Here is a 14,940-nt window from a genome sequence, read left to right as displayed (position 1 = left end):
ACATGTAGAAATATGTATAGGTATGTGTATATACACAGGTTAGTATACACACACGTTTCCTTGCTATGTAAGGTGAGAGGGCCGAGAGGCAGTGATAACCCCAGTAGCAGTGAGCACACCTAGTGTCCAGATCTTGGTTTCTAATGCCATTCTCCAATAAAAAGAACCAGGATTCCCTGGAGAAATGGTTGATTCTAGGGCAGGGGTGGAGATTATACGAGGTGAGCCTGGAGCATCTTGTAGTGCCAGAAAGTAAGGAAGTACTTTAAACACACACGACCACACTGAAAGAGCTCCCAATAGCCGAAGCTGAAAAATTTGAGCCACAAAATAAAACAGTATTGGATTATAACTATAAAATAACTATGAGTCCAAAGTGATATGAATAAATGATTGATCGATTAAATAATAGGGAAAATAGATTTGTTGGGAGGTTGTGGGGGGAAAGTAGAACCAATTAGGGACCTGTGAGAAGTACTGCAGAACCGAGAAAAGGTAACAGCATTAGAAATACTTAGGTGGAAGAACACATCTCGAAGATTATCTCCTATTGGGTTATCTGCAAAAGGTTTGGTCTTTTCTGTAGAGGAAGACAAGACCTGGCCTCAGCGAAACAGTAGCGCAAAGGGGAAGGCTGAACTGAAAGGTCAGGAGAAGAAGATGAAATACAGGATGGATGAGACAAAAAACTATAAGAAGACCAAAATGAAAGAACAAATTTTATATCTACATTGAAAAAAAAAATCAAACCTGTTGTTGTCAAGTAGTTTCCAACTCATAGCGACCCTGTAGGACAGAGTAGAAGAACTGCCTCATAGAGTTTCCAAGGCTGTAAACGCTGTAATCTTTATGGAAGCAGACTGCCACATCTTTCTCCTGCAGAGTGGCTGGTGGGTTCAAATGCCGACCTTTCACCGACCTTTTAATTAGCAGCACCTGAACGCTTAACCACTGCACCACCAGGGCTCCTCTGAACCGACTAAAGGTCTTATATTCCTTCCCAGCCCATACTGGTCCTGGAGCCTCTGTGGGGCAGAATCAACAGGTGGAGTTAAGAGGCTACAGCTGTGATTATTGGCAAGCAGTGGTAGGAAGGTTAGTCCAGCCCACTGCAATCGAGTAGATTCCGACTCATAGTGACCCTGTAGGATGGAAAACAACTGCCTCATAGAGTTTCCAAGGCTGTAATCTTTACAGAAGCAGACTGCCACATCTTTCTCCCCCAGAGCGGCTGGTGAGTTTGAACCGCCGACCTTTTGGTTGGCCACTGGGCACTTCTTGTTAGTAGACCAAAACCAAACCCGCTGCCGTCAAGTCGATTCTGACTCATAGCGACCCCATAGGGTTTCCAAGGCTGTAAATCTCTACGGAAGCAGACTGCCACATCTTTCTCCCTGCAGAGCCGCTGGTGGTTTTGAACCACCAACCTTCCGGTTAGCAGTGGAACACTTTAACCACTGCACCACCAGGGCTCCTTCATCTCTGCATTAAAAAACAAAAAAACTCCCGTTGCTGTCGAGTCGATTCTGACTCATAGGGACCCTACATTAGGGAAAGTAAAAAATAGTATTGATATGATGACCAATTGATTAAGGGATTTTAGCAGCAACTTGAGCAGTTCATCCAGCATGCAGAAAGAAAGGATAAAGAGGAAAATAATGTGAGAGAAGATAAAGGATACAAAGATCTAACATATGGGTAGTAGTTGCTAAAGGCAAACCAGCACAAATAGAGCAGATAAATCAATTTTTTCTTTGTAATGGAAAAAAGGTTTCCTGTGCTGAAGAAAAATTTATATTTATGGATTAGAAGGGGGATCCTTTGGTTCTAGGCAAAATCAATGAACGTAGACACATTCTTAAACTTAGGTATTACAAGAATCAAAAAATTTAAAAGTTCTACACATATTATGGAAAGAAAAAATTGTCTCCAAAGAAGTGTATATCAGACTGGCCTTGAACTTCTGAGGGGAAATAGTTGTGATTAAGAAATTTATTCTGAGGCAAATTGGCTTTTGCATGCAGTGGTTTCTGATACATCAGCAGTTAGCTCATATGTGGTTGTTAGATTGGGGAATGATGTCTGTATAAGGGGGAAGTTGTGTGGTTTATATGCAATTCTGTGTATGCAAAGGAAGCTAAATAGTGGAAGTCCGTGGAGAAGGACATCATGCTTGGTAAAATAGAGGGTCAGCGATAAAGAGGAAGACCCTCAATGAGATGGACTGACCCAGTGGCTGCAACGATTGTGAGGATGGCGCAGGGCCAGGCAGTGTTTTGTTCTGTTGTGCATAGGGTCACTGTGAGTTGAAGCCGACTTGACAGCACCTAACAGCAACGGAATGTTTAAGTCCTCAGCAGAAAAGAAAAAGCCCTTAACTTGGCTTATGCAAAAGTAGAAGTCCTTTCAACTTTGTTTTTAGGAAATTAAAAACTTTTAGAATAATTTATGTTCATGGTTTTTATTAAAAAGGTTCAAACAACTCAGAAGGGTTTAAAGCAAAAGAAAAATAGAAAATTCTGCCCGTATTCTCTTAATCTCACTCTCTACTGATAAACAGTATTAATAGTTTCTTGTTTATCCTTCCAGAGTTTTGTTTCTGAATATAAAACTCTTAATTAAAAAGCACGCACACTCATAAATGGGATCTTATCATAGATGCTATTTTGCAATTTGCTTTTTTAAAAATCTTTCTATAGCAGTGTCTTTAGACTGTCTAATCCTTTTTAAAGAATATATTTAAGTGGGGTGCAGAACTCAAATTCTAGTAAAAAGACCAGACTTAATGGTTTGACTGAGACTGGAGGACCCCAGAGAGCATGTCCCCTTGACTCTGTCAACCCAGAACTAAAAACTATTCCCGAATCCAACTCTTCAGACAAAGATTAGACTGGACTATGGGACATAAAATGATACTCATGAAGAGTGTGCTTCTTAGCTCAAGTAGATACATGAGACTAAATGGGCAGCTCCTTTCCAGGGGCGAGATGGAAAGGCAGAGAGAGGGTCAGGAGCTGGTTGAATGGACACAGGAAATCAGGGTTGGAAAAGAGGAAGGTGTTGTCACAGTACAGGGAGAACAATTAGGGTCACATAACAACTGTATATATAAGTTTTTGTATGAGAGACTAACTTGAGTTGTAAACTTTCACTTAAAGTACAGCAATTTAAAAAAAAATGTATTTAATTAGCTCCCTATTGATGGGGATTTGGTTATTGTTTATTTTTTGCTATTTGAAGCAGTGTGCAATATACACACCTTTGTGGCTTTGTGGAAGTATACCAAAACCAAACCAAACCCAGCCTGTTGGAATCGAGTCAATTCCAACTCATAGTGACCCTACAGGACAGAGTAGAACTGCCCCCATAGGGTTTCCAAGGAGTGGCTGGTGGATTCCAACTGCTGACCTTTTAGTTAGTGGCCATAGCTCTTAACCACTGTGCCACCAGGGCTCCTGTGGAAGTATAGCTGTATAAATTCATAGAAGTGCAATTACCAAGTTAAAGAACATATGCATTTTAAATATATGTATAAACTGACACATTTCCCTCCCAAGTGAATGAGAGTGCCTGTTTCCCCACTCCCTTGCCAACGCTTAGTAGTTCCGAAGTTTTAATCTTAGCAATCTGATAGGGAAAATATGATCTCTTCATTGTAGTATTAATTTGCATTTATTTATTTATGATTTTGTTTATGTTTATTAGACATTTTACATTTTTTTCCTGCAAATTGCTTGTCTGTGTCCATTTTTCTGTTTTCTCAGCTGATTTGCAAGAGTTCTTTGATATTAAGAAAATTAGTTTTCTGTTACCATATTGGAGCCCTGGAGGCAAAAGGTAGGCAGTTGGAATCCACCAGCAGCTCTTTGGAAACTCTATGGAGCTGTTCTCCTCTGTCCTGTAGGGTCACTATGAGTGACAGCGAGTTTGGTTGTTTTCGTTCTGGTCTTCATATTATTGTGTCTGTTGTTTCTAGTGTATCACTTGTCTTTTAACTCTTCATGTTACATCATGCCATATATAAGCTTTTAATTTTTATGTAGTTAGATTGATAAATATTTCTCCCTGTTTCTAGGTTTTGTGTTGTCGTATTTGGAAAGGCCTTCCCTCAGAAATTAATTAAAAAATAATGTTAAAATGAATAGTGTTATAAAACCATGAATATAAACAGTGAGCAATAGCTGAATGAAAATATTCTGAAATAAAATTGTATACATTATGTTTTTTAGGTTTCCTTATGCAGTTTTTAAAAGAGTTGGCAGAATATCATCAGGCTAAAGAGAGTTGTGATACGGAAACTCAAACAAGCCCAACATTTCCTAGCAAAGACTCTCTTGGTAATTATAGCCTTCTTTCATAAATAGAGTTCTTCTGTTTTCTCTTTGAAAAAATTTACCTGACTTCCATATTATGTGGATGTTCCTTAAACTGGAGGGATGCAACCTGCAGGTTGCCAGGAAATTCATTTCTTCCAGAATCGTATTGCTGGAAGGAACCAGGAATTGCTATAAAATGGTAGTAGGAATGGTAATAGTAGTGTCATCAGAACCTGTCCAGCTTTACGGGGGATAATGAGACTCACCATCAGCACAAAGCTGATTCCCATGAAGTGGAGGTCAGATGTACCTCCACTGTCCAACCTTTACCAGTTCTGACACTAGCCATCCCTCCTACAGCACTCTCTGCTTCTCTGCTGGGTTCGATAATCCGTTGAAATGGCCACACACAACTCACAGACCATATTTACAGTTAAGTGGTTTATTAAGGAACAGGGTACAACTCAGGATCAGGAGGCATGTAGGCAGAGTCTCCCTTCAGTACAGTACAGCTCCCTCAGCTCCTCTAGGCCCCCTCAGGACAGGCTCCTCTTAGCCCTGCCATCTGTCATTGCTGGCTCTGCTGCTGGGTCCCTTCCGGGCCTGTCACCACGGGCCCTGCTGCTAGCCCCTTCCAGGCCTGTTGCTCCTGGCTCTGCCACTGGGCCCCTTCCAGGCCTCTCACTGTCTTCAGTGTTACAGCCCTTGACCAGTGTTACAGCTCTTTTAGGAGGCTCCTTGCCTCCTCTCTCTCCCTCTCTCTGCTGCTTTCTGCTTTCTTCCTTCTGCTTCTTCCTGCTGTTTCTTTTCCTTCTTCTTTCTCTCTCTCAAAAACCTCTGTGGGGCTGGCTGTTTAAATACACAACTCCTTGTGAATTTCAAGGCATGGCCCACCTACCAGGGCCACAAACTGACTAATCCCCTCTCGGTAGGCCACAGACACTTCATTTGCATGGTAGGCTTGGCTGGGCTAAAACTTACCTCATTTGCATAGTCTTTTGACCAATCCCTGCAAGGTGCATACCAATCACAGGGCAAGCTGCAGCCTAGGATGAGACAAAAAGTGTCAAAACCAAGTTGTTTACAGCTTACCTAAGGACATGTCATCAACCTGGACAAAAATCACAAATCCTCTGGGGTAGAAAACTAGGGCTCAGGTAACTCTACAGGGTTTAGGGGAAGAATCTCTCAAGTTGTTTTTCCAAAGAACCAAGGCAAAAGGCCACAGAAAGGAACTTCATTTCACCATAATTGCTCACTAATGTTGCTTTCTATCCTTATGGGTGCTAGGGCTACATTTTCCAAATCAAGCGGGATCCCAAGATCCACATTCTTCCTTGTTTGTTGTGTTTAACCTCTCTTAACTGGGCAGTTTTTCCTTATGTCTTGTCTAAATTTATTTTACAATGACTAAGTTAGAAAATCATAGACTGCGTTGCAAAGAATTAGAGATGTTATTGACGCATCACTTCATTTTATAGTTGAGGAAACTGAAGTCCCAGAGGAAGAGCAACTTAGAAACACCCCATCTGTATCAGAACTAATGCGAGACTCCAGATTTTCTGGTCCATGGTCCAGAGCTTTTTCCATTGTACAGCCTTTTTACAGTACCATCCTTCTCTTTAGCTTTGTGCCTAGTGGAGATGGGAAACAGCTGGTTAAAATGATCCTTTATGTGATTATTGATTTCAAGGCCCTTCCTTACTAACAAATAGCAATAGTCCCTTTACCTTTTAAGAAGATAAGGAGTTCAAAATTTGTAAAAGCTTTATTCTATGACTTGGCCTTTAATTTAGGCAAGCATAGGTTCTATTCCATTAAAAACATAGTGCATGCGCATTATGGCGCATTGCTGTCCCATAATGTGAGCTGTATATATAATTTTAAATTTCTTGGTGGCCACATTAGAAAAAGTAAAAAACAACAAAACAGATGAAAATTAGTTTTAGTCGTATATCTTATTTATCCCAATATATCCAAAATATCGTTTCAACATGTAACCCATTGCCATCAAGTCGATTCCAACTCATAGCAACCCTATAGGACAAAGTAGAACGGCCCCATAGGGTTTCCGAGGCTGTAATCTTTACGGAACTGACTGCTTTTTTTTTTTTTCCCCCTCCCTTGGAGTACAAATGCAATGTTTTACGTTTTTTGTGCTAAGTCTTTGAAGTCAGATGTGTCTTTTGCCCGTAGAGCACATCTCATTTCTGTTTGGCCACGTTTCAAGTGCTCACTAGCCACATGTGGCTAGAGACTGCCGTATTGGTCAGCAGTTATAGAGCATGGAAAACTACAGAAAAGTGGATGGAAAAGCACATCTGAAGTTATGGCAACCAGAGACACCCATGTCAATATTTTGATCTGCTTCCACCAGCCTTTTCTGTGCATCCTTGTTTTTGGTGGGCGTTGGTGTACATCGTGGTTGAGATTACACTCTAGCTCCAAGTTTACATTCTGCTATGTGGTGAGTTCTGATCCACAGTTTGTTTTCAGACAACTGGACTAGTGGAGAAAACACTGGAATGAGAGACAGTCAACAAACCTTGTTTTCGTCCCAGTTTTGCCATTACATAGTTGCTTAACCCTCTGGAAATCACCTAAGGTATATGGGCGTTTGTTTCTTCATCTATATAGTGAAAGAGTTCATTTTAAGATCAGCATTTTGAACATGTAAGTCAATTTTCATCAAAGTCTAGTCAAAGAGCTCTCTGCGCTGACTGAGAGACTGGGAAGAGACTTCAGTGTTTTTTTGACTCAACTGTACTCTGGTTTCTTTTTCTCTCAACACTTTCTTATGAAAATTTTCTGACATACAGAAAAGTGGAAAGAATTTTACAGTGAGCATTTATATACCCACCACCTAGATTCAACCAGTAAATTTTTATTATACTTGCTTCATTGCTTATCTGCCCAGCCATTGATCGATCTTATTTTTTTGATGCATTTCAAAGTAAATGGCAGACATCCCTGCACTTTCCCCTAAATATGCTCCAGGCCCTTATGCAACTGACCATGCACATTTATGTATCCTAATTTGATGTGTTTTTTTTTTTAATAGCTGAGAAGCTTCGGCTTATTGATGATCAGTTTGCAGATGCTTATTCTCATCGTCCGAAGTTAGAATCTCTAGAAAGAAAGTTAAATGAATACAAGAGAGAAGTAGAACAGCAACTTCGGGCAGAGATGGTTCAAAAGGTAAGCTTTATCTTGTTGTTAAACAAGGGTAATACTTTTACTTGTCTTTTAATGTCTTAATCTTAAGTATATGGGAAAATACTTAGAACTTTTTTTAATGAATAGGCTACTATACTGTTGTGCATATTATTTTCATTTCTAATTGATGCCATTTCTTTATGCCTTTTGAATCAATCCTGCAGGTACAGTGAGTGAGCTAAAACTAAAGATGGATTAAAACTGAATATAATATATTTGGATAGAGCATTAATATTAAACTTAACAATGGTGAAAGAATTTGTTACTATTTGTTTAGTAATTGGTACTTAAAATTATTTGTGATCATTTGGCAGTTGAAGTATTTTAAGGATACTGAAATAGCAAAAATTAAAATGGAAGAGAAAAGAAAGTATGAGAAGGAATTAGCTGAGTTCCGGAATGAATTTGACAGAGTTTGTCAAGCAAAATCCGAAGCCCTCATCTCTCGGGAAAAGAATACCCTTGAGAGAATTCAGAAGCATCAGGAGGTAATATTTTAAAGTAATTTAATGGGTGGATAGTCCCTGCAGCTGGAAGTACATTGGCTGAAGGTGCAGGAGGAAGACGGGATAATTGATGGAACAAGGCCCCAGGGAAGTAGTAGGGACTGGGGTCAAGAGGGCAAATAGAAGGGTCAGCCTAGAAAAGGATACACAGACGTCCTTCTTCCCAGACTGGTGGAAAGTAAAGGATGGCAGACATGAATGTCGGAGTTGAGGTTATGAGAAGCTCTTACTCAACAAACTCCATCTTAGGCAGATTGGAGGGTGTGGCAGAGGGTTTGAGGAGAGGATGCCAGGTGTAGAATAGCTGCTTCTGGGCAAAGGAAGAGCAGCTGTGGAAAGCAGAGAGGCCTGATCAAGCCGTGCTAAGGGACCTACTGAGATGGGGAGCTTGGAATTGGAATTGACCAAACCAAGTGCTTTCAGGTGGGGTTTCTGTTATAGCTGGGGGCGGGGGGCAGGGGGGTTGTAAGGCCAGTGAGGGTGGAAAGATAGACCTGCTTGGGGAGTGGACCTTTATACAACTTAATTTCTTTTCGTGGAGAAAGTCAGTCTATTTTATTGAAGACACTGGGGTTCGAGTGGGTGGCAAAGGGAGCCAGAGGAGAGGGTGAGTAGCTGATAAACTAGGGGAAAGGGAGGGATACAGGGCAGTCTCGAAGAGATCGAAGAATAGATCTGGGGAGACTGACGGGTGGAAGAAGGAGGTGGATCAAGGGTGCAGAGTTGCAGGCTGAGGTTTCCAGACAAGATGGGAAACAAAATGCAGTGTCTGCCATTGGAGGGCGCTGTGGAAGTGGAGCTAAGGTGGGGTCCCTGGAGCAGAGTCCAGAGCGGGGGGAGGGAGGAGGCAGCCACGTGGCCCTGTGATCTAGTCACCTAGGAAAGTGACGGGCTACGAGGTGGAGGAGTGGCAGGGAGTGTGTGGCGGCAACCAGGATTGGATCGCTCCTTTAGAAAACCATGTTCCTTTCCCAAGGGCCATGTCTTAGCCCAGATGGGCTTTGTGGCACTGCTCCCAATATACATCTCAGACTACGGATAGCAGGAGATGCTGAACGGAGGGGGACTTTCCCCAGGTGTCCCCCCTCCCGCCCCCTTGCTTGGGTCTTCTCTAAAGACCTTGTTGTTTAATGATAATTGTACCCCCTGTACAACTTCATGTAACATTTCTGGCAGTTGGTCTGGGCTCCTTTCAGCCATAAAAATAAACATCTGAAGCACGCGTCTTTGAGATGAGAGGATTTTGTTTAGATTAACAGCTTCATCTTCAAGACAGGTGACTGACTAGGTCAGACCTACCAGTGGACAGGCCTGAATCCCCATCTAGTTAATGGATTATCTGAAGGTTTTGGAGAAGAGCCCATGAGATTACTATTGTCACCCTCATAAAAAGCACCTTGCCTTTATTCCTCCACCTGGAATGCCCTCCCCTTCTCTCCCTGAGAAAACTGCACTGTCCTTCCAGATCCGGCTTAAATGTCACCTCCTTAGTGACACCTTCCCTGACTCCCGCTGGCTGACTTATTCAGGCCACTTCCTAACACTTGGAGCCCTGATGGCATAGTGGTTAAGAGCTAAGGCTGCTAACAAAAAGGTCTGCAGTTTGAATCCACCAGCTGCTCCTTGGAAACCCTATGGGACAGTTCTGCTCTGTCCTGCAGGGTTGCTATGAGTCGGAATTGACTCAACAGCAGCGGGGTTGGTTGGTCCTACCACGTGGTCGTTAAGTGTTTCCATTATTAGATGATCACATTGGACTGTAGCCATGTGTTTGTTTCTCTCTCCCTGACTGAATCGCAAGCTTTTTAAAGGTAGGGGCTATATCTGCTCGCCTTTTCATATCCAGCTCCCAGGGTGCCGCTTGCCATGTGATAGGCGTTCAGTCATCCCTGGCTCTGTGAACATGCTTAATGGAAGTGTGTCTCGTTCATTCCAAGTTTTTGTTAGCCTGCTGCCCCTGAGCCAGAAGGACCTATGAACTGCACCATTCAGACGCCACCCTCAACAGAACCCTAAGGATTTTATTCTGTCGGTGTTTTATTACTGAAAGCACGTTTTCTTTTAATTTGTTCTTGTTGAATAACTTATGAAAATGTTAAGTGTCTGAGAGATGCCAACTAAATAAAACAGACCAAGATGTTGCGAATATAGTGTAACAGAGCATAACAGTCATTAGGGGAGGGGTAAAGTTTTGTGAAACTTAGAACAGGCCAAAAATATACCTTGAATTGGAACCTTTTGAAAGTGAAATTGTTACCCTGAATGCCTGTACTTGGATTGTTTTCTGGAATTTAGGAGGTAGGATATTAGTTCAAATCTGTTTTGTTTTCCTTAGCCTGCTTGCTAAAAGTTAATACTTTTCTGTACAGATTGAAACAAAAGAAATTTATGCCCAAAGGCAGGTTCTACTAAAGGATATAGACCTGCTAAGAAGCAGAGAAGCAGAACTGAAGCAAAGAATTGAAGCTTTTGAATTGTAAGTAACACGTGCCCATTTTGGATATTCAGAATGAATGAGATGCAAAAGCATTACTGAGTGAATGTATGTCTAAATATTCTAATGTTAATTATCAAGTAGAGGCCTTGGTTATAAAGGGTGGTATCACCTAGTTTAACGGAGCCCTGGTTAAGTGCTTGGCTGCTAACTGAAAGGTCAGCAGTTCAAACCCACCAGCTGCTCCTCGGAAGAAAGATGTGGCGGTCTGCTTCCGTAAAGATTACAGCCTTGGAAACCCTATGGGGCAGTTCTACTCTGTCCTGTAGGGTCACTATGAGCTGGAATTGGCTTGACGGCAATGGATTTGGTGGGTTTTTTTTTGGTTGATCACCTAGCTTTAAAAGGTACAAGAAAGAAAGGCTAGGGTTTTCGCTGTGGAAGTATTAGACATTAAGATGAAAAGCAGAATGAGAAGCCATCATCAAGCTACAATAAGACCAAACAAATAATTTGAAGACTAATAATGTGTTAACCAATCACAATTTGGACCAGTCATTCTGATCACATAGTTGCCTGTGTGTACAGGAACTGGATTCCAGAGATCCAGACCTGCCATGGTGACCTGCTCTGCTCTCAGAAAGGGAAGTGCAGTGACTCACTTGACTTGGACTGGGTGGAACTGTGTCTCGTGGTGTGTGGTAACTTATTTTCTGAGTCCTCACAAATATTTCCTCCTTCAGATTTTACCCCGGATTGATCAAGTTCTCCAGCCTATACTTTGTGGAATAAACCTTCTTTCCCATTTTGAATCTGCTATTAATTGATACCTCTTCCAATCCAGGAATCTTATTTCATTCCTGTCCAGGAATCTTGATTTATTCATTTCATTTCCATCCAGGAATTTTCTTGCATCTTCATTTGTTTCTTGTTTATATAGACTCAGTTGGTTTGATTTCTTCACTCTGTCTGCCTTACTCTCTTTTTGGAAGTCCTCAAGAGGTAAATTGATCAAAAGAGAGAAAAGGAATGAAATTTGGATATTGGTACTTCATGATTATATGATCATTTCTTTGCCTCCACTTCCCCATCTTCTCCCTCCTAAGCATTTAAACCAGGGCTTCAAACCAGTGCATTCTGGTTCGAACCCCTGCTGAGAATGTGCATTTCCATCCTAGAGATACTGAATCAGAATCTACATTTTTAACGAGATCTCCAGGTGATTCTTATGCTCTACGAGTAAGGAGCCCTGGTGGCACAGTGGTTAAGTGCTTTGCTGCTAACTGGAAGGTCAGCGATTTGAACCCACCAGCTGCTCTGTGGGAGAAAGATGTGGCAGTCTGCTTCTGTAAAGATTTACAGCCTTGGAAACACTGTGGGGCAGTTCTACTCTGACCTACAGGGTTGCTATGAGTCAGAATCGACGTAATGGCAGTGGGTTGGGTTTGGTTGGGCTCTACTGGTGTTCTCAGAATTGGTCCCTAACCAGCAGCATTAGCATTGCCCAGGACCTTGTTGGAGCCCTGGTGGCACAGGGGTTAAGAGCTTGGCTGCTAACCAAAAGGTCAGCAGTTCAAATCCACCGGCTGCTCCTTGGAAACCCTATGGGGCAGTTCTACTCTGTTCTGTAGGGTCACTATGAGTCGGAATCAACGGCAATGGGTTTGGTTTTTTGGGGGGTGGGGGAGAGGAACTTGTTAGAAATGCAGATTCTCAGCAGGGATTCAAACCAGTTCAGAGCCCTGATCTGAGCTAAATAAACCTAGTATATTGTTCTGCTGCTTTACAGATTAACCAGCAGAGGGAGCTCGTACATAGAGCCTTTATCCTTTTCTTGGAATAATCAGTGTTCTGTAGTACTTATCATTATGCCTTGATCTAGGCACCTGTGAACACGATTCCCCAGCTCTGGCCTTGGTTTTATGGTTAAAGTCTCTCTATGGAGACCACTTCATTCTTCTGTATTTGGAAGTCCTGATTGATCCATCTAGCTTTTGCTCTCTTTCAGCGCTCTTTTCAGTTTTCAATTAGTAGATTATGAAATGACAAAAATGAATCTTCTACTTTAATATCTATGGTTAATCAATTAAATTCCACATTGAAACAATAATGTAGAAGAAACAAGCATATCAGTACACTAACTTTTCTTTGTAACTAATAACATCATTCCTTCACCCCAAATAGATTAGGACCATTTATCCATCACCTGGTGGTGCAGTGGTTAAGAGCTCAGCTGCTAACCAAAAAGTCGGTGGTTCGAACCCACCAGCCACTCTTTGGAAACCCTATGGGGCAGTTCTACTCTGTCCTGTAGGGTTGCTATGAGTCAGAATTGACTCGATGGCATAGGGTTTATGACCTTTTTTTTTTTTCTTTTTTATTGTACTTTAGATGAAGGTTTACAGCCCACCCATACTGCCACTAAGATAGGACTGTCTAACAGTTTATAAATTAATCTACTTAGAGCTATAGTGCGGCCACCACCTGTCTGTCAGTGGAGGCTTGTGTGCTGCTCTGATGCTGAACAGGTTTCAGTGGAGCTTCCAGACTAAGATGGACTAGGAAGAAAGGCCTGGCAATCTACCTCCAGAAATCAGCCTGTGCAGACCCTCTGATCTCAGCGGTCCAATCCCGTTGTGCACGGGGTCACCATGAGTCGGTGTGTCAGACAGCTAACACCAGCAACAACAACATGGCCATCTAAGGTACTCCGCTGTAGCATCTGGCCCATACATAGTAAGGGCTCAGGTAATATTTATTGAATAAATGAAGGCACAGAGATGAGCTGACTCAGCTCAGCTGCTCTGGTCTTTCCTAATACAAATCAGCAGCTTCTGTTTCCTGCCCTGCCCATAATTTTTCAATGATATCCCCTTATTTTTTGCTAATTTCAGGTCCCAGAGGCTGCAAGAAGAAAAAAACAAAAGCGTGGACGATGCACTTAAGAGACGGGAGCTGAATATAAAGACTCTTGAGGAGACCTATGACCAAAAGCTCAAGACTGAACTTCTAAAGTAATTGTTGGGAGTTTTTAAAGAAGTACAGTAATGTATTTGAATTAAGAGATAGAACCATGTAAAAATACAACATCTGAGGTAACTTAAAACAAAACGGGACTAATAAGGCATAGCAGTCCAAGGACAATGACTAGAAGGCAGAAGGGGACAGGAAAGCTGTGCAAGCTGAGCAAGTCACAAGGTGCTCTACAAATTAAAGCAAATCACAGGTCCTCAAGAAATGCTAGAGAAGCAAAGGTTTCTTGAGGTCATAAGTCTTTAAAAGTATTCTGTTAAAAAAAGAAATACAACAATTTTGAAATGATGGCTTCTGTTACATATTTTATGTCAGTCCTTGTAACAGCAAGCACTGAAAGATCTGTCATTGTTAAACTTCTAGGAATAAATGACTAGAAACGTGCATGTTACTGTTACATAGCCATGTAGATAGGGCACTATTTGGCATCATTTTGACATTTTCTGCGGCATGGAAGATGTCTGGTTTTGGGTATCCTCATGTAACTTGGGCAAGTGTTGCAATTTGGAGGCTGTTCACCACAGGAGTGCGTCTTTTTCCTTCCTCCCATCTCTGAACCAGAAAGCTGGTAACAGCTGTTGAAGAGACAGTAAAGCTCTGGAAAATATGCCTTTTGGTATCGCTAATCTGGGTATAATACTGCTGGCAGCTGGCTCTCAATACTGAGGGCAAAAGTTTGGATCCTGGTTGGGGGATGAGGTGGGGAGGGACAGGTGGGTTAGAAATGACGGACTGGTTTCTTTTGGGATCGTCTCGGATCATTGGAGAGTCTGCTGTGGACAATGTACGTTTAACCTTTGAACTCCATTGCCTTTTGTGTCAGCTGAGAGCAACTGAACAATAATTATCTCAGTAACCTCGCAATAACACGGCCCTTCATTTTGCATGACTGGGTTTTTGACCCAATTTACAGGACTTGGGCAGGGTTTCACTGGATCTTTTATGTTCAGAATTCAGATCCCTGGCCTATTATGTATTACTGAGAGACCTTGAAGCTCAGGCCTTCTCCCGTTAAGTGTCCTTAGGCCCCTCTGTGCCGTGGATGAGCTCATGTATTGCTAGCAGCCTTTCCAGGAAAATGACAAAGAAACTCATTGTTGGTCGTTCTGATCCTCAGGTATCAACTTGACCTAAAGGATGAATACATCACTAGAACCAACAGACTGATTGAAGATGAAAGGAAAAATAAAGGTGATTCTCAGTGGGGGGCTGTAGTTTTCAGTTCTGATTTAAGTTCCTGAATTGGGTCTGTCTGTATTCTGAAAAATGTATAGCTTATACTTCACTGTTAATGTTCTTACTTTGCAAAATTAAAAAGTGATCCTTGTCTTTCACTACCTTTTTGCAGACCTTCATGTATATTCACGTGGGTCAGTAATTTATTGTCAGCATTTTATCCCACTTTCTTTCAGTCTAGTTTAATAAGAAAGGCTCT

The 14,940-nt window shown here is 41.8% G+C and overlaps 1 protein-coding gene across 1 annotated transcript in view; it reads left to right on the top strand.

Moving 5' to 3' along the window:
* Positions 1–14,940, top strand: part of OFD1 (OFD1 centriole and centriolar satellite protein) — a 36,184-nt gene that overhangs the window by 5,201 nt on the left and 16,043 nt on the right. Inside the window, exons 6-11 of the mRNA XM_004386341.3 lie at positions 4,230–4,337; positions 7,378–7,514; positions 7,847–8,020; positions 10,408–10,514; positions 13,367–13,486; positions 14,623–14,696. Coding sequence (XP_004386398.2) covers positions 4,230–4,337; positions 7,378–7,514; positions 7,847–8,020; positions 10,408–10,514; positions 13,367–13,486; positions 14,623–14,696 — 720 coding nt within the window. The remainder of the gene's footprint in view (positions 1–4,229; positions 4,338–7,377; positions 7,515–7,846; positions 8,021–10,407; positions 10,515–13,366; positions 13,487–14,622; positions 14,697–14,940) is intronic.

Source organism: Trichechus manatus, unplaced genomic scaffold (assembly GCF_000243295.1).
Source record: "Trichechus manatus latirostris isolate Lorelei unplaced genomic scaffold, TriManLat1.0 scaffold00162, whole genome shotgun sequence".
NCBI classification, from domain to species: domain Eukaryota; kingdom Metazoa; phylum Chordata; class Mammalia; order Sirenia; family Trichechidae; genus Trichechus; species Trichechus manatus.
The sequence above is the reverse complement of the archived record's forward strand: the minus strand, read 5'-3'. Positions and strand labels throughout refer to the sequence as shown.